Source organism: Eleutherodactylus coqui, chromosome 11 (assembly GCF_035609145.1).
Source record: "Eleutherodactylus coqui strain aEleCoq1 chromosome 11, aEleCoq1.hap1, whole genome shotgun sequence".
In the NCBI taxonomy this organism is placed as follows: domain Eukaryota; kingdom Metazoa; phylum Chordata; class Amphibia; order Anura; family Eleutherodactylidae; genus Eleutherodactylus; species Eleutherodactylus coqui.
This window is the reverse complement of record NC_089847.1, coordinates 102,877,252-102,897,552: the sequence shown is the minus strand read 5'-3', so window position 1 is coordinate 102,897,552 and position 20,301 is coordinate 102,877,252. Positions and strand designations below refer to the sequence as shown.

At 48.8% G+C, this 20,301-nt stretch overlaps 1 protein-coding gene across 2 annotated transcripts in view; it reads right to left on the bottom strand.

Annotated features, from left to right (window-relative positions):
• PTDSS2 (phosphatidylserine synthase 2) overlaps nucleotides 1-20,301 on the bottom strand; it is a 59,683-nt gene that overhangs the window by 16,624 nt on the left and 22,758 nt on the right. For both annotated transcript variants that reach the window (XM_066583212.1, XM_066583213.1), the window contains exons 2-4: nucleotides 9,787-9,888; nucleotides 3,490-3,572; nucleotides 1,820-1,887 (exon numbers count right to left, since the gene is read on the bottom strand). In XM_066583212.1, coding sequence (XP_066439309.1) covers nucleotides 1,820-1,887; nucleotides 3,490-3,572; nucleotides 9,787-9,888 — 253 coding nt within the window. The remainder of the gene's footprint in view (nucleotides 1-1,819; nucleotides 1,888-3,489; nucleotides 3,573-9,786; nucleotides 9,889-20,301) is intronic.

The following is a 20,301-nucleotide window of genomic DNA, read 5'->3' as shown; positions in this document are numbered from 1 at the left end:
TCCATGCATGGAAATGGAAATCTTAAAAAAAGATCTAGGACTCTACTGATGATCCTCAGTAGTTGATCGGCTGAGTGTGGTGGGCCACAGTCTTATCATTCGGCTCGCTACCGCTACTTCATCTATGACCATGTCCGGCCGGTCAGGGGTGGAAGTGGAATAGGTAGCTTCACTCCCATTGAAATCAATGGACTATCTGGCTCGCATTACACTTCCGGCTCCTCATCAGGGTCAAGGTCTTGAAAACAGTGTGGAGCGGGAAGTATAATAGGAGACCCCTTTAAGGATGACCAATTGCATCTTTCTACACTGGGCAGTTATGGTTACAAGCTTTCATTACAGATTTTGACACTTCAAAAAGTTGCATTAGATACATAGTGTCTGCTTTTTTCCCCCTCTCCTTCAGAAAAAGCGCGACTTTTGGCTTTTATCCCATGTCTAGTATTGCAGCTGGTTCCAATTTTTTCAACCATACAGGGTCACAAAACTAGACGAGTACCTTGAACAAACGCTAACTCAGAGGGGAAAAAAAAATCTTGGATAATCCCTTTAACCCTTTGCAATCCAATTTTGGATTCAGGGTTTCCTAGGGGGCTTTTTCTTTCTGCCATTATACAATGGCGCCATCTGCTGGCTAGAGCCAGTACTGCAGTATGGGACATGCTGGAGAGGCCCCCAGACAACAGAGCGGCCAGTAATATACAGTAAGAATACCCTGCTGGACATCTTCCGACATCAGAGCTGTGCAGCCTTCAATCAGAATGTCTTTAGACGTCAGACAGTGGATTGGAAAGGGTTAAAAAGATACCATCAAATGTCTCGTAGCACTTGGTAGGGTACTTAGAGACATCTAAGCACAAACAGTTTTGCAGTTTCCTAGATTGACTGCAGGGGAATAGAAAATTTATGCTGACATGCAAATTGCACTACAGCTGCCCCAAAGGCCATCCCAGCCCCAGCAAGTGCTCCCGGTCTTGCTGATAAATCCTGCCCAACGCCCCCAGCCTTAGGTGACACGGCTGCATTGAAATCTGGAACATGGGCCTCTTCATTTAAGCCCCCCTGTCCACAGACGTGTATTAGCCGGCGGTAAACTGCCGGCGAATCACGCCGACCGACGCTTTCCATAGCATTGTTATGGAAAGCGCCATCCCTTGTCCATGAGCGGAGAATCATTGCAATTCTCCGCTCGCGGCCAGCAATTCGAAGCATGCTGCGAATTGCCCCGATTCTCCGCGGCACGTCTATCTATCAGATAAGGCTGACCAGCGGAGATTCGGCAGCAGGACTTTGCAACGCCCATGGACAAGGGGCCTCAGGTGCATGCATGGGTCACCCTGTCACATGCATTCAGTTTTAATGCAACAAACAGTAATGTTCCCCAAGGCTGGTGCTGTTAATGAAGGCCACGAGGGGGTGGCATTGGGCAATATTAACCAACAAGATCTGAAGGACTTGCTGGGCCTGGTACCGGACTCTGGGCAAATGTGACATAATTTGCATATTAGAATAAACTCGTATTCCACTACAAATCAATAAGCATGCGCCTCCAAGTACCCCAAGTTGTTGGGTAGATCTATTTCCCGACAGACCCCCTTTATGTTGCGACTATCTTTCAGACTTAGGATTGATCTTCCCAGAGGACTATTACACTTTAAGAATGCTGTTGTGGACATAAGCAGATGTACTTGACATAGGCAAATACACAGGCTGCTAGGAAATGCCTACATGACAACTAGACCACAATGCAAATCTGCAGCACACAACACCCTAAAAATGCAAATCGAAACCTTTTAAGTGACATCGATGCACTCCTTACCTGAAAGAGGATGAAGATGAGGAACAGCTCATACACCACACTGACACACAGCCAGAAGCGCCAATAAGCTGCAAGACAGCAAGATGACCACCATTAATATGCAGCGTCTTTACTGACAAAGTTCTGCTAGAGGTGACTAATTGGGAAGACTGAGGTCAGCCATATTTATGGGACTTGTGAAGAAGAAATAAAATAGGGCTTTCATGAACAATCGCTGCATTAGGAACAACTGGCCCTAGATATCTTGTGCTCAGTAATGTGGTACCACTTGATGGCAGCATCATGATCTGCCCTCATAGAATGGGCTGACCTCTTCTCTGTGAAGCAGAAGGCAACATTTGGCAGTCATGGGTAAATGTCTTGAGTGACTGATCGTTTGTAGGTTGTTGGTGCCCAGAGGGGTGGTGCCAATATTTCTTAAACAGTCACACTTGTTGGGTGCTCCTGAACCACGGTATCAGAAGCGTAAGAAGAATGGCTGAACCATGGACAGACATCTGACAAAAGATCACATGTGGTTGATTCTAAAAGGTGGGCGTTGGGTGGTACTTTTGGTATCTCAGCAATGATGTGCCACAGTTGACCAAGTGACATAGCAGTACAACAGCGGGGAAATTAGAAAAATCTCCACAATGTCCAAGTCACGTATGTTTTGTTGACTAGGGTCCAATAGCCGAAGACAGACAAGGGTGCCACTGATGACGCCAAAATTATGGCCAACAATGCGTCGCATGGGCCAAGAAAAGACGTTAATGGGCCTTGGACACATGGCAGAAGGTCATCTGAAGGGCCGAGTCTCATTTCCTGCTGAACTATAAGGATGGTCTGATCTGCATCCAGTGTAAACAGCATGAAGCCATATCCTAATGGTGCTCCATTGGGGTTCAGTAGGTCGAAATTGGCTGCGTCATCACCTGAGGAACGCTTTCCTGGCATGACCTATGACCTCAGTGATCATACCAGAATCCTTGAATGGTGAATGCTACAGTGACCCATTAGCGGACCATCAGCACCCATATTTTCCGAGACAAAAGTGCCATCTTTCAACAGGAGAGAGCTCAGTGTCATTGAGCTCGAATTACTAGAGTGGTTGGAGGAGTGAGACAATGAGTTCTCCACACAGCTTTGGCCCCAAACTCACCGGACTGTAACCCCCTTGAACATCTTTGGGATATGCTGAAAAGGGCTGTGAGATCTGCTCCCACTTATCCGAAAAATGTACACCAAGTGTTAGAGCTGCTGTAGCATGGGTTGGGTTGATTATGGTGGATGATGGCCATCTTGTGGGATGTGTTCCCCAAAGTCTGAAAATTGTGATCACCCAAAATATATGAACCTGTTGAGTAGGCGTTACTAATGCAGCGATCGCTCCGTATAGAATACACCATAAATCTATGCGCATATGGAGTATTTTTCGGACACAGGTTTCTTCCGAAGGACTATACTCTAGTAAAGCCATCAAAATGGGGCCTATACATGGGTATGTGATCGGAACTAATAATAGCAGGTATCCCCAAAAATCAGTCAATCCGAGAACAGGAATACCCCTTAAATAAAACAATACTGCACTTAAACCATATTAGATGCCAGAGAAACATTGTGTCATTTTTAATAAATACCCCATAATAGTTGCACAAATCCAGGAAGAAACCTGGGACCCACCAAAATACCTGGATGAGGCCTTGAAAATGGTCCATCTTTAGCTTGCGTCACTCCGAAGCATAGGAATACCAATATGCTGGCCACAATTCCTCTGGAGAGACAATGGAAGAAACGTTAGCATCCTGGGCAATAGAATCACAAGGGCTGATGAAAAACATCAAGTCCAATGTTTACCGGAGAATTAGTGATGGCAAGAGATGAGGGCATTAGAGGCCTCCCTAAACTTGGAAGCCTTTGCTAGAATCGGCCCTTCCATTCGCAGACTACAGGCTGCCGTAAAGCAGCCCACATTCTGTAAGTGATCAGCGGGGACACAGATGCGAGAGGAATAATACGAAGACTGGGATTCTGATTGCAAGATTATAGGGACACTTTAATTTTAGACTACTTGTGACAATATATTATCTAATAGGAGACGTGTGAGGAGCCGGTCAGGAAGGGTTGGTAGGGGCGACAGCGCAAGCTTCCTCCCATTCCCCGAACACACGGAATAAACAGGAAATCCCCAGATCCAAAAACAAGTCACAAGTCTCATGATAAAGTTAATTACAGCGGAAAAAGGTTTTTGCACACAAGTGTCCGCACCGATTTGTAGAGCAGGAGGTCAAGATCCTATTCCGCATGAGACGAGAGGTACAGCAAAGCAGATACGATACCCCCACCTCAGGGCACGCTACCGATGAGTCAACCACTCCATAAAGAGACAGTTACCCGCAGACGTAGATCTAGGAATTCCTGAAAGCCGCCCGTTGAGACAGAAGAACTCTGCCGCAACATCAAAAATTGATGGCCTATCCCAAGAGCGTGCATGAATATTAATCAGCGGGAGTCTGACCACCGCGAAGGACTTTCCAGCAGCCGCGGTGCCCGTTTCCCTCAATGTAAGCTCTTAGTAAATACTCAATTACCTCCATAGCTCCCGCTTAATTAGCACAATTATCATGCAAATAATCAATAGCCAGTGGGCTGCACAATGATTTTTAGGTGTTAACGGGTGCCACAACTGAACGATCAGCAATAAATCGTTAGATCAACGCCGATTGGATCTTTCATACAAATCCAAAAACAAAAAAAAATTTAAAAAATCATTGTCTGCTGCAAATAAACTACTAATGACCACTTGTCCGTGCGTGCGTGAGTTACATGCTCCACGTCCGTGCGTGCGTGAGTTACATGCTCCACACCTGATCACATGATGGTGACATCACAGGTCCTGTACACATACGGTTGCTGCAGGTGTTCATTAGTATTCCATAGCAAGTGAGGCCGCGGGGGGGGGGGTTGTAGTCTGCCCATAATCTGCACAAGGACGCCGGACTTGTGATTACGTCACCGTCATGTGATCAAGGGTAGAGCATGCAAGTCATTCATTTGGTATGAGCGTCACAGTCATGTGATTAAGGGCACAGAGCACGACGCCATCACAGGCTCTTGATCTCCAGTGCTGTGCTGCTTCTGATCCCTGTTGTATGTGATGACAAAGTATGTAGCAGAGCTGTGCACGCGATGTGCATGTAGCAGAGCTGTGTGGTGCATTAAGCCACCAGAAACACTCGTGCAAAGCATTTAGACAGGCAGACTTCGCTGCTGGATAGCATGCTTCTCACTCAGCGCTTCACATTCTATATGAAGTGCTGAGCAGGGAGCGTTGACACGCGACAAGCCCACAATCCAGCGATGTTTCTATGCTGTCCGAAAGTCAGCGATGACAAGTAGGTAAATGATTTTTTTTTGCATTTACATTGGATTATTGCTCAAATTTGGGTGCAGTTATGATCCATTGAACAGTTAAAACTACCATATCAGGGCCCTTTTAGGCGAGCCGATTCCGTTTGAACGAGTAGGGGACGTCACTGCTCACTGACCCTCGTACAGCCCGTTTAGACACATCATTGGCTGTATTAGTGACCGAGATCGGCTGAATGAGTATTAAAAAACCCAGAGTCTTCAAAAAAAACTTGCCAAGAGTAAAACCCCAGACAGAGGACTGGAAGGAGGGGTACGCAGCTGCAGTTCATCATTCAGTGGCACATGATCTAGGGAACACCCGATTGGATGAAGGTATTTTTCATCACATGACTGAGCCCCATTCACTTAGCGAGCATGGAGGGAATCTTACCCAAATATGCCAGCTGGACTACATTAAGAGAGATAAACTTTGAGGGGTTGTTAGAAAAAAAAAAAAAAAAAAAACTTTCTTCCAAAAACAACGCCACATCTGTCATTAGGTTGCGTCTGGTATTGCGGCTCAGATCCACTGAAGCGAATAGGGCTGTGAAGTGATCACCCAATAGACAAGTGTGGCGCCGCTTAGCAAAGAAAACAGCCATATAATTATTGTTGAGCTACACAACGTATTAGGAAGAAAAAAAAAAAAATCTTAGTGAAAAATGTATACTTTTTCATATAAAAACATCAAAATGTGCGAGAGTTAATAGTAAAATGCATGTGTTTACACTCCCCCACCCCCCATGTATGTTACCAGAAACGTACATGAAAGTGCCAGTGTGAACAGGCCCTTAGCGGTACACGGGACTTCATGCCACACTGTACTCCGTACATACTCATTGGCGTGGCTATGGCTTCAGGATCTCTAGCGGCATGACTGTACAGCGGATCTGGCCGTCTGCATGAAGGCAGAGAGACGTTTGCTCGCCAACACAAGGTGTATTGGTTTTCTCATTTTCATACTAAAAGTCTTGTGGCTCGCACAAGTAGAAAATTAAAGTTCAGCCTAAGCCGGAGCGAATGAGTGAAAGAGCGAGTGACGTCACTTAACTCGTCCGCCCTGGGGTAGATGCGTTGTCGGCTTGTTTCAGCCTCTCACATCCGATGTATACGTTAGGACGATGGAACGAGCGCGGCTTAAACCGGACGATAAGCGAACGAGCCAACGGCGGTTTTCATGGCTGCAGAAAATGAACGTCCAACAAAAAGTGAACGACTAACATTCGCCGTTCGCTCATTGGCTGCATTCACTTTTGCTCATGCAAACGATTTTTTGAATGCTCATTCTCTTTAAAAATCCCTTAAGACGAGACTTACAGGTGGCACATGTTTATATAAGGTGGTAAGGCGTGACCTCCACAGAATGCCAGCAGTGCCCGACTCCTCTCCTGGCTGCTCTCACCTTGGTGACTGGCTTAGCGACATTCCACAGTGTAATTACCTGCCAGGTTACACAAAGGTAATCCCCGAGCGCTAAATCATAATATCCTCCAAGAGATTATGGCCGGGAGGTAACCTGCTGTGTATGTACCAGCCTTCATGTTAGGGTACAGGGTGGGCATGGGGCTGCAGGACCCTTACATATAACCCCTCAGGCGCTCTCCTGTATCAGTAGGAACTGCATTCAGATACTTTATACCAAGTCCTTGCCTTGTAAGCCAATAGTAGCAGAGGAAGGCGGCTCTCACATCTGCGTTTGGGGAGAAGAAAAAAAAAGGTATTCCGTTTCCCTCCTCAAAAGATTAAGCAGAAAGACTAAATCCCTGACTTGAGCTTCCAACGCAGCCCAACACCATGCTTTAGGCCTCCTGCACACGGGAGGAAATTCTGTGGCGGGATATACCGCAGAATTTCCGCCCTCGCCCGCTGCCATGGGATTGCATGCATGTACGCAATCCCATGCACACAGCCGCGATCTGTCCGTGTGAGAACACACGCGGAAAACAAATCGCCACATGTTCCAATTCTGTGTGGGTCTCAGAGAGGCCCGCACAGAAATGTCAGTGGAGACCCGCCAGCTCCGCGCATGCGCCAGCTGGGCGGCAGCCAGCACATCAGAGAAGAGGAGATGCCGGGAGCGGGTAGGCCGCAGGTCTCTGCAGGGGCACAGGTCGGATCTGACCCGGTCCTCTGCAGGCAGCCTTAACCCAAGGCTAATATTACATCACGGGTGAGATTTAGGGCCATGAAACTAGGCCAGATATGCGGCTCGCCAACATGCGTCTTTCCCACAGATGCGAGGGATTTGTGTCAAAAACGCATGGCATCACTTATGGGAAGTAGTGGCCCTAAAGAGTCCCAGCGCGGGATTGAGGAGCGGTTTCTATTTTCAATGGGAAACCTTGTGTCGCACTCACATGCACCGGCTGTGCGAGGCTTTGCCAGCCCCACTGAAAACACTGGGCGACGTGAGGCGGAGGAAGAAAATATATAAAAAAATAACTTAAAAATCGCTCATGTGTATGACCGGGTTCATATTGGCGCTAGAATTGTGCATCTCGCAACACACAAATCTCGCTTGATTTTCCTCGGTGCGTGAATGCAGCATAAAGGTGACTAAAGTATTAACCCCCACAGTGTCACATTTAAAGTAGAATGAACCCAGTTCATCCAAAGCTGTAATGTCCTCTCCTACAGGATGAACAGAGCTCGTCCTAAACTTTTGGGGGGTTAACCCCTTCCCGCTGCAGGACGTAAGTTTACGTCCTGGGAGCCTGGTACTTACCGCAACAGGACGTAAACTTATGTCCTGGAGATAGCGTGGGATCACATATGATCCAGCGCTATCCCGCAGCAGGAGCCAGCTGTCAGTCACAGCCGGTGTCCCGCTGCAAAAGCGGGGAGGGGGGGGGGGGGGGGGGGGGGGGGGGACACATCAGAGATGCGGCCCCCGCTGTTAACCCCTTCCCTGCCGCGATCTAAGTAGATCGCGGCAGGGAAAAAGTTCACAGAGGGAGCGGACCCGCGAGAGCCCGGCCTGTCGCCATGGTAACAGGACGCCAGACACTGGCGTCCTGTATTGCCTATGATCGCTGTATAAGCGATAAGGCGTGGCAGAGCAGTAGCTCTGCCATGCCTTATGACAGCGATCATCAGGGCAGTGGTTAAAGTCCCTCAGAGGGAGATAAACAGTGTAAAAAAAACAAAGATTAAAAAGATGAATTAAAAAAAAATGTAAAGTAAAAAAAAACTGTTTTTATGCTCTCTCAGATTAGCATAAAAAAAGGTAAAAATAAACCCCCACATACTTGGTATTGTCGCGTCCGTAACGACGCGTACAATAAGATGCACATGCTACTGACTGTGCACGGAAAAAAAACGCAAAAAAACTGAGGCAAAATGATAATTTTTAGCATTTTGTTTCACTAAAATAGCAATAAAGTGATCAAAAAAGCCGTATGTACCCCGAAATGGTACCAGTAAAAACTACAGCTTGTCTCGCAAAAAATAAGCCCTCACAGAGCTCCGTACATCGAAAAATAAAAACGTTACAGGACTTTGAATGCAGCGATATAGAAAAATTTTTTTTTCCAAAAAAAGGGTTTTTATTGCAGAAAAGTGGAATAAAAAAAAAGTAAGAATTTTGGTATCGTTCTTACCGTACGGACCCGCAGAAAAAATGGAATGTCTCATTTATGCTGCATGATTAACGCTGTAAAAAAAAAAAAATCTATGGCAGAATTGATGCGTTTTCTCTTCCTGCTATCATAAAAAAAATAATAAAAGTTTTACAACATAGTCTATGTACCCAAAAATGACGCCGATAAAAACTACAGTTCGCCACGCAAAAAACAAGCCCTTATACGGCCGCGTCGACGGAAAAATAAAAAAGTTATGGCTTTTGATAAACGGAGAAGAAAATCCGCCAAAAAATGTTGAGTCCTTAAGCCCAAAATAGGCCGTGTTATGAAGGGGTTAATGTCTACAGATCTGCCATTTGCAGTGGGATCACTCAACTCTAATACTTATAGCGGAATCCACAGGGTATGCCACAAACATCTGATATGCGCAGGTGCCATACCCATCTTGAATTACAGCCACCCTGAATGTGGTGGTCATGGGGAAACGGTCGGAGGACAAAAAAAAAAAGTGCTGTTCTGCGCTATACTATTTCTACAACTCCCATAGAAGTCAATGGGAGTTCCATAAACAGTGTAGCAAATAAGCACCACAGTTCCCATAATTCAGGAGCGGCAGCGAGGCGCAACCCTGTTTTGGCAGCTCCCAAGTCATGGAAACAGTATAATTCGTTGCGCTACACTGTTCATGCAACTTCCATTGGCTTCTAGGTAGTGACGAAATTCAGCGCAGCTCAGCGGTTTCTGCTATACCCACCACCTCCGCAGTGTTCCCATCACGGCCATGTTTTGTTGAGATGGTAACCCCCTTGGGCTTCGCTACACCTCTAGTGTGGTTGTTCTGCACAGATACGCACTTAAAGGGGTTTTCCAGAACTCCAGTATTGATGACGTATCCTATCCGGCCAGCGCTCAGAAGAAGTGCTGCAGCGCCTTCACCGATACCAGGCACACTGCTGTACATCTCATAGCAGCAGTAGACTAGTAAACAGACTTTACCTCTTTGTATTGTAGGCTGTGTCTTGTGGCGTCTCTTCAAGTAACGTGACGTATACCAAGGAACACGTCAGGATAAACAGGACTGTTAATGTGTGCGCTCTCCTGTAAAGATTTCACAAAAAGAAGGGGGAAAAAAAAAAGAGAAAAAAAAAGGTATAATTAGCACATTGCAATGCATAAGTCTACAAGTCTTGAAAGGGGCTGACCCGTTATAAACTATTAATGGCTTATCCTTAGGATAGGTCATCAAAAGTAAATCAGTAGTGGTCCGTCGCCTGGGACCCCCACCAATCAGCAGGTTGACTTCAGCAGGAAGCAGACAGCTCCGTTCTCATTGCAGTGGCCAGACTTTGTATTACAGGCCATTCACTTCAAATCAGATTGTGGCCTGCAATACCAATCCAGGCCAATACAGCAGGAACGGAGCTGTCTGCTTCCTACAGAAATCAGCTCAGTAAACAAGTGCGTCGACAGCGGATCAGTGGAGGTCCCATGCGACAGACCCGAGTCCATATACTATTGATTGCCAACAATAGTTTGCAAATGGCCAACCCCTTTAGTATAAGCAACTCATGTCCATTACATATTCTGGGGAATCGATTTATTATTGAAAAGACACACACATCTCTTTTTCAGGGCCATTTCACATAAATATCAACTTGTCTGTGCACAAAACGAGCCATTTTGCCTGAAAATCCATACATCAGCTCATGAAGCAGGGCACTTTATATCACATACAGAAGGTCCTCTCCACAAACACGGACAACCCCAGCAAGGACATATAGGACCTACTACCACAACCCCCAGTCCTTACAGGGGGGCAGGTTTACAAGGCTGACTCAGCTGCTAAAAAATGTGGTGAAAACACTATAGGAAGACTAAAGGGTCCTTTTAGACGATCCGATTACAGTTTAAAGGAGTGAACAAGCATTTGGGTTCACAAACATTTTTTGCAATAGGGTTTAAGAATTTTGCACAGTTTACCTTCTGCAGCTTCTACATATCAATGTATGTAGAAACTGCAGCCTAATGGTCCTTTTACATGATCCATATTCCTGCATCCGATGAAACAAGCTCCGATCAACTCGCATGTCGATTGGCACTTGTTTCATTTTCTGTTCACTCGAGAAGATGTTCCGCAAGTATTTTTGTTTGCTGAAACTGAACGGTCGCCTGACAAACCAACCTTTGGGTCAATACATTCAAGAATGTAGAAGGATGGACCTGCAGTCTCAACAGGAGATCCGTAAGTGGGGCTGGACTCACTGCTTAGCTTTCAGCCCTCATCTCTCCTCTACTGCACAGTCCAGCATCACAGACAGATTTCCTACTGAGACTTTAGGCACCTTTACACGGAACGACTGTCAGGTGCACAAGCGCCCAACAGCCATCCTAGAGACCGTCACTCCAGTACTTTCACACGATAGTCTGTCAGAGACTAGAGGCGAAATGGCCTCACACAGTAGTTGTTCCATCTAGGCTCACTGAAATGGAATGACTAGCGACTACTGAGCCACCTCCTGCCCAGTGCCCTGTCAGGAGCTGTGTGTACATGGGCCAATTACTCAGGCAACTATCTACCCATGCAAAGCTACCCAAGACTGCAGTGTCAATATAACGTGATATGTAGAAGCTGCAGAAGGCAAAACATTGCAAGATTTTAAATCAAAGCCCATTACACAAATTCTCCTCATCTCAAAATAAATGCATAAAAGTGAAAACAAATTGCCCCCTAAAAAGGTGTTCCTAGCCTTTAAAAGGAGTTTTCCAAGAACTTTTTTTTTTTTTATTGAGGATCTATCGCTAATATAAGTTATGAGCGGTTTGCCGGAACTGCAGGTGCGCCTTAACCAGCGTCGCTCCGTAAATTGTGCAAGAGCAATGAATGATAAAGCAAGCTTAGTCCCACTCAGGTGAATAGCTGATCTAATATTGATGACATATCCTACGGATGGATAATCAATATCCCATAAACCATCTTAAAATATTTATGCCGGATATTTTTACCAGCTTAAACGCTTCTAGATGTTCTACATTAATGACTGACTATGCAGAATGACTGACTATGCAGTCCTGTGAGAAGACCCAGGCTTCAAACGCTTGCTTAAAAAGAGATTGTGTCATGACGAAAGCCCGTTTCTACATGCCCTATAATGGAACTCACGGACGTTAGAAGGGGGTGTTCTCCACTTAAGACATGCCTTATATACCCAGATGGGAAGATTGAACAATACCTCTGCAGCGTTCCTGCAAGTCAAGGTTAGACTTTTTAAACAAGCCTTATAAAAGGACTGGGAATTGTAAGCCAAAGCCAGAATAACCATACACACAGACTGACACTAAGGGGCAATTGCCCCAAAACGTCTAGCATATTTCTCTGAGGAGCATGCATGACCTTATAAAGTCTCCTCACACCTTCTAGGTGCTCTTAAGGAGAAAACGATACCCTTTCCCGACTCCAGAGCACAGCAGAAGACACATTCGACCATCTTGGTGGTGTAGATCACTACTAACGCACCGGAGGAGGCTCCGGAGCTCTAGCCAGCAGGTAGGTCCTCCATTCTACTGATCAACGAAGACTACAAAGGGGCTACTAAGGATAGTAGGCCATCAATGTAACTTCCTAGGAAACGCTCTTGTTAAGGGTATATTCACACGTCAGATCCACTGCAGTTTTTCCACAGTAGGAAATCCTCACCAAGTGCTACAGATTTGCCGTGGATTTCGACACCTCATTAGAAGGGGTAAAATCTGCACCATAAATTGGCGTACTGCAGATTCACACAGGACAATTTAAAGTACCGTACAAGGTTTTTTTGGTTTTTTTCCATCGAATATATGAGTTTAAGAAATTTTTTGGTTGTCGTTTCTAAATCCCATTCAGGTTGCTTTTACCATAAAACATGTTCCACAGCATTGCGCCACATCGAAACATACCCTGAAAATCACTAGAACTGCCAGAACTCACAACTCCGGAAATTAAGAGCCCCCCGTGCTATAAAGTAGAGCTGTGCCTTCCAAAAACATGTCTTAGTCTGGCTTCACACAGACGTAGTCGCAGTGGGTTTGTTCACAAGCACATTTCGTCCGCGCAAAAAACATAGCACGCTCTATCTTTCTGCGCATTTGCACACTAAAAGCTCCCCATAGAGGTCAGTGGAGGGTGCGCAAACGCGCGAGCAATACACAGGGAGATGTGTGAACTGCACTGCAATGCCGCTGGACTCCGTAGGGGATTCCTTGGATGGGAAACCCCTGGATTCTGTCACATCCAGGGGTTTAATTTTGTTCCCAAGGGAGCCGGCAGCAGCAGCACCAGCCCCATTGAAAACATAGGGAGATCTCCTTCCGCTGCTGTGACAGCTGCAGCAGGGAATTCCTGCATCCCAGCGGGGAGTCCCGTCATCACTGAACCCCCTCTGTTGTCACAGTGCTCCGTGATGAGGCGACTCCCCGCGGGGATGAAGGAATCCCCTGCCATAGCTGCGGCAGAGGAGCACAATCTGCTCCCTATGTTTTCAATGGGGCCGGCGCTGCTGCCACCGGCCCCACTAGCAATGTGAAGCTCCTGGATGTGACAGCATCCAGGGGTTTCATATCCAAGGAATCCCCTACTGCAGCTGTCACAGCCGCAGCAGGGGATAATGATCCTGTCCCATTGCTTTCAATGGTGACGGAGCTGCTGCCACCGGACCAATGAAAGCAATGGGTGATATCGCAAAAAGAATGGGCATGATGCGATTTTATTTTTGCATAGCATCGCTGGAGTGAAAACATCACAAATGAGAATGAAACCATTGAAATCCATTGGTTTCATAACCATGCGTTTTCCTCGCCAATTTCCTCGCCAATGGAATGGGGCCCTAAGGGACATGTCACAGGTTTTGATCGCTGGGCTCCAGCTGCTGAGACCCCCACCAATCTCTAGAAAGAGCCAGCTGAGTGCCGACACCGACCACTAGTGAGGACAGACTTGTAGACTTTTTACTAGCGAGCCGTGACGCGCTCGGTGGGGGGCTCAGCACTCAGATCCCAGGCAATCAAAACTTTTGACATGCCAAAAGTTATTATAAAGCACAGTTAGAATTTAAGTGCCGATGTCCCTCAATTACATTCCTGGCCCAGAGATACTCAAATGCATGGAGTGCAGTTACTGGTCTTTGCAAAAGTTGGTGGCCGCGAGCGCTGCTATGCAGAAGTAGTGATGAGAAAACCTCTGGATCCGCAGGGCGATGGGTCCTAAAATTTGGATTAAAGGACTAGCCCTTTAAATACCTTAAGTGTTATTTATCCAACCAGGAAAGTGCGGCGAGTCCCATATCATATACCATATGAGGAGGATTAAGCAAACGAGTCAGTTATCATTAAATGTATTAAAGTACAAGGAAAAAAAAAAAAAAAAGCGGAACTAAAGCCTTCTAATGCCTTTCAGTCAACCTAGAAGTGCAATGAAATTTCATTTAGCCTCTGGCATCTAACGTAGCGAGGATCTAGTGGTTATTGCTGTAAAGTCTTACCTAGGATTGTTACATTTGCCACTCTCTCCTCCTAGTATCGGCAGCATCAAATAATACAGTGCAAGAGAAACCGTAAGTTGGGGGTGACAAGATACAATGAAGAGGTTAACATTACAAGTTGGATTAAGCAGTTTAAGTGGTTGGTCAGCGGGGCATTTAAAAAGAAAAAATCCATCGCCCAACCACAGAACAGATAATGATTGATCACCAGGCGAGGCTGCGATCCCCACGATCATGAGGACGGTGCACACCAATGTGTAGGGTGAATGGAGCGTCCGTGCAGATGCATGACCATCATCTACTCCATTCATTTCTATGACTGAGGATATCCCGCAGATAGGAACCCCCAGCGATCATCTATTACCTATCCTATGCACAGGTGAGAAATGCCTTTTCTTGGATTAACCCCCCCCCCCCCCTTAAAAGAAAAGAATCAGAACGTATATTCCAGAAATCAGCAGCTTTGTAACATAAATCCATCAATATAATCCCTACCTTCACGATCTAGGGAACAGATCCCTATGGGCCCATGATGTACACAGAGGCACAGTTGGATGTGATTGTGCCTAGACCTTTGCGTAAAAAGGCACCGAAATTTGACACAATTTGGGGGCATAGCGGTGCATCCTGCTTTAGACTTACTTATGCGTCAAATTTGCGAGAGGTGTGACTTAAATGAGATAGATGTGTGCTAAACTAGAAGGGCTTCCATAGGACAACTATTGGCCTGAAGAATCACTCAGAGCGAGCGATAGTTCTCCGACAGGGAACCAAGCAAGAAACAAACCGACAGTGAGCACGTTCTCGCTCAATGTAATCAGGCAGCTTCATCTTTCAGCGCTGCCTGTTCACGGTGAAAAGTGGCAAACAGCCGGTGGAGATCTTCAGCACGCTCCGCCTCCATTCACCGAACGAGTCGCTTCTGTATGAAAGTAGGAGCACTAGTACCTGGGACGGTGGTCGCCGCTCATGTGCCTAACAGTCGGCCCGTAGAAAAGTACCCTAAGCCAACGAATGAAAGTTATACAAAAGTTGCTAAAGACGTGCCAAATTAACCTCCTACCAACCACTCAATGTGGCGCATAATTAGACCGCCAGGACTAGGTTTATCATTAGGGTGGGTTTGCACAGCAGAATTGCTGCGAAAATGTGGCTGCAAAATTAGTGATATAGTATAATGTAAGTGAGAGGGATTTTACGAGGCCAGATCAGCAAAAAAAATCCACGACTGTCGTGACGCGGGATTTAAAACCCACAGCATGCGCCATTTGTCAGAGAAATGCCGAACTGCAATAAGGGAATTCCGCTGTGAAAATTCGCACCTAGATGTGATCATACCCTCGGACCAGTAAACCGGCTGCCTCTGTATTAAAAACCTGAAGGCATAAGGGCTCGATGACACGGGCGTATGTGTCCCGCGTATTACGCACATATTTTTCGTGCACGTGAAATAACCAGTACATATACATAGGGTATCTACATTCTGCCGGGGGCACTAGGACTGTCGCACAATTTTGGAACATACCCTAAAAAAGTATATGCATGCGGGACGGGTTTTGCTGCGGAAAAGTGTTACCTGCGAATTTGCCACGGTTTTGCCCCACCGTCAGAAACGACTGACAAGTCCGCTCAGCGGGTCAATGTACTGCCAGCATGCGGAGGAGATCCAACGTTACTGGCGCCGCACGGTGGAGAATACGTTACGTGCGCACGCATCCAAATAGCAGCAATTACCTGCCAGCTTAATTATAGATATCAAGACCTCTGAGAACCCTACAGACGAGAGGTGATTGTAGAAGGGTTCGTGGGACACCGTGGTTTGGGATTCGAACACTCCTGCCATCTGTAGGGCTGGCAGACATCTCCAAGGTGCCCTTACAGCTTGCGGTTACACAAACACTGCAAAGTTGGCAGCAGGAAGTAGGAGCCGTCCCGTTATAGACCAAAACAGGAGATATTGAAACACGATGCAATGTCTGGGGGTGCAAGGGTTACTAGGGGCTCACCACTAAATAATGCCCTAAGGCAGGGGGAGAGGGTCAAACCCCTTCATTGAGGGCCACATTCACATTATAGTTGCCTTCAAAGGGTCGATTGCCATTGTAAAACTGTAGTAATAGTAATAATCCCCACTACGCCGTACCGGCGGCCCCAGTAGTAATGAGTGCCGCTCCCGCCACCCCGTAACGGCGTCCCCAGTAGCAATAGGTGTGACCCATCCCGGCGTCCCCAGTAGCAATAGGTGTGACCCATCCCGGCGTCCCCAGTAGCAATAGGTGTGACCCATCCCGGCGTCCCCAGTAGCAATAGGTGTGACCCATCCCGGCGTCCCCAGTAATATTAAGCACCCCCATCCCCCATACCGGCGTCCCCAGTAGTAATCAGTGTCCCCATACCGACGTCCCCAGTAGTAATCAGTGTCCCCATACCGGCGTCCCCAGTAGTAATCAGTGTCCCCGTCCCCCATACCGGCGTCCCCAGTAGTAATCAGTGTCCCCGTCCCCCATACCGGCGTCCCCAGTAGTAATCAGTGTCCCCGTCCCCCATACCGGCGTCCCCAGTAGTAATCAGTGTCCCCGTCCCCCATACCGGCGTCCCCAGTAGTAATCAGTGTCCCCGTCCCCCATACCGGCGTCCCCAGTAGTAATCAGTGTCCCCGTGCCCCCCTACGGGCGTCCCCAGTAGTAATCAAGTGTCCCCGTGCCCCCCTACCGGCGTCCCCAGTAGTAATCAGTGTCCTCGTGCCCCCCTACGGGCGTCCCCAGTAGTAATCAGTGTCCCCGTGCCCCCCCTACCGGCGTCCCCAGTAGTAATCAGTGTCCCCGTGCCCCATACCGGCGTCCCCAGTAGTAATCAGTGCCCCCCTACTGGCGTCCCCAGTAGTAATCAGTGTCCCCGTGCCCCCCCTACCGGCGTCCCCAGTAGTAATCAGTGTCCCCGTGCCCCATATCGGCGTCCCCAGTAGTAATCAGTGCCCCCCTACCGGCGTCCCCAGTAGTAATCAGTGTCCCCGTGCCCCCTTACGGGCGTCCCCAGTAGTAATCAGTGTCCCCGTGCCCCCCTACGGGCGTCCCCAGTAGTAATCAGTGTCCCCGTGCCCCATACCGGCGTCCCCAGTAGTAATCAGTGCCCCCCTACCGGCTTCCCCAGTAGTAATCAGTGTCCCCGTGCCCCCCTACCGGCGTCCCCAGTAGTAATCAGTGTCCCCGTGCCCCCCCTACGGGCGTCCCGAGTAGTAATCAGTGCCCCCCTACGGGCGTCACCAGTAGTAATCAGTGTCCCCGTGCCCCCCTACGGGCGTCCCCAGTAGTAATCCGTGCCCCCCTACGGGCGTCACCAGTAGTAATCAGTGTCCCCGTGCCCCCCTACGGGCGTCCCCAGTAGTATTCAGTGTCCCCATGCCCCATACCGACGTCCCCAGTAGTATTCAGTGTCCCCATGCCCCATACCGACGTCCCCAGTAGTAATCAGTGTCCCCGTGCCCCATACCGACGTCCCCAGTAGTAATCAGTGTCCCCGTGTCCCATACCGACGTCCCCAGTAGTATTCAGTGTCCCCATCCCCCATACCGACGTCCCCAGTAGTATTCAGTGTCCCCATACCGACGTCCCCAGTAGTAATCAGTGTCCCCATGCCCCATACCGACGTCCCCAGTAGTAATCAGTGTCCCCATCCCCCATACCGACGTCCCCAGTAGTAATCAGTGTCCCCATCCCCCATACCGACGTCCCCAGTAGTAATCAGTGTCCCCATCCCCCATACCGACGTCCCCAGTAGTAATCAGTGTCCCCATCCCCCATACCGACGTCCCCAGTAGTATTCAGTGTCCCCATGCCCCATACCGACGTCCCCAGTAGTAATCAGTGTCCCCATGCCCCATACCGACGTCCCCAGTAGTAATCAGTGTCCCCATGCCCCATACCGACGTCCCCAGTAGTAATCAGTGTCCCCATGCCCCATACCGACGTCCCCAGTAGTAATCAGTGTCCCCATGCCCCATACCGACGTCCCCAGTAGTAATCAGTGTCCCCATGCCCCATACCGACGTCCCCAGTAGTAATCAGTGTCCCCATCCCCCACACCGACGTCCCCAGTAGTAATCAGTGTCCCCATCCCCCACACCGGCGTCCCCAGTAGTAATCCGTGTCCCCATGCCCCACACCGGCGTCCCCAGTAGTAATCAGTGTCCCCATGCCCCACACCGGCGTCCCCAGTAGTATTCAGTGTCCCCATGCCCCATACCGACGTCCCCAGTAGTAATCAGTGTCCCCATGCCCCATACCGACGTCCCCAGTAGTAATCAGTGTCCCCATGCCCCATACCGACGTCCCCAGTAGTAATCAGTGTCCCCATCCCCCATACCGACGTCCCCAGTAGTAATCAGTGTCCCCATCCCCCACACCGACGTCCCCAGTAGTAATCAGTGTCCCCATCCCCCACACCGGCGTCCCCAGTAGTAATCAGTGTCCCCATGCCCCATACTGACGTCCCCAGTAGTCACCAGTGTCCCCGTGCCCCCCCTACCGGCGTCCCCAGTAGTAATCAGTGCCCCCATCCCCCCTATCGGTGTCCCCAGTAGTAATCAGTGTCTCCATGCCCCATACCGACGTCCCCAGTAGTAATCAGTGTCCCCATCCCCCATGCCGGCGTCCCCAGTAGTAATCAGTGTCCCCATCCCCCATACCGGCTTCCCCCAGTAGTAATGAGTGCCCCCTGCTCTTCCCCATACCGGTGGCCCCAGTAGTAATAAGTGACCGCTATACTAGTGTAAATAATATTGAAGCCATCTCCCCACCACCATCCTATTGTCCAGGCAGCATCCCTGCAGGTACTGCACTCACACAGCCCGCAGCACCAGTTCTGCACTGCGCTGCTGCAAGCTGCATGGGTGGTATGCCCGTTAGGTTGCTGCATGGCCGGTGGGCCACATAACATCAGGTGGAGGGCCAGAGTCGGCCCTTGCGCCTTGTGTTTGTCCTGCGCCCCCGAATGAATGGGCTCCTCCTGAGAACTTAAGACTGGAGGAACAAAGCAGCAGCAGACCAGTAACCAGACGCTGCGGAGATAAGCCACTCTGCGCACAACCCGACACCGAACCCAGTGATAAGGAAACTGAAATACCCGAGCCGTGAGGACAGGAGAACAATGAGGAGGCCAAAAGGAGATACATATGTAACCAACTGCCCGTGCTGACCGCCACAGAAACCACCAGCGTGCCCAGAACCCCCAGTGTATATAGATATACAGACAGCTGGGAAACCAAACACATTGCATTTATGCTCTAACAGCCTTATTACACAGATCTGCTGGCCGGAACCGGAAACAGTCAGCAGCCTGGCTGCCCAACCCCTAGGGGGCGTTCACTGGTTTGCTGCGATGTGTATACCAAGCCTTCGCAGCCCAAAAGGGGTTGTTCCAGGGACATAACTCCATCAGTGGCTGAGAAGTGTTAAACTGTTGGGGGTCCGACTTCTGGGACCAGTGCCGATCACAAAAACGGGGGTCCTGAAGGAGATTGTCGTCAACTGTGCGTATTACCGCTCCATTCATCTCTATGGGACAGCTGCAGATGGCTGCCCCCCACGACCACAAAAAGTGGGGGCCAGAGGGGTTGTCTCGCGCCGAAACGTTTTTTGTTTTTTTTTCAATAGCCCCCCCGTTCGGCGCGAGACAAACCCGATGCAGACATTTAAAAAAAGAAACGGATAGTACTTACCCGAATCCCCGCGCTCTGGTGACTTCTTACTTACCTTGTGAAGATGGCCGCCGGGATCTTCACCCCCGGTGGACCGCAGGTCTTCTGTGCGGTCCATTGCCGATTCCAGCCTCCTGATTGGCTGGAATCGGCACACGTGACGGGGCGGAGCTACGAGGAGCCGCTCTCTGGCACGAGCGGCCCCATTCAGAAGGGAGAAGACCGGACTGCGCAAGCGCGTGTAATCGGGCGATTAGACGCTGAAGATTAGCCGGCACCATGGAGACGAGGACGCTAGCAACG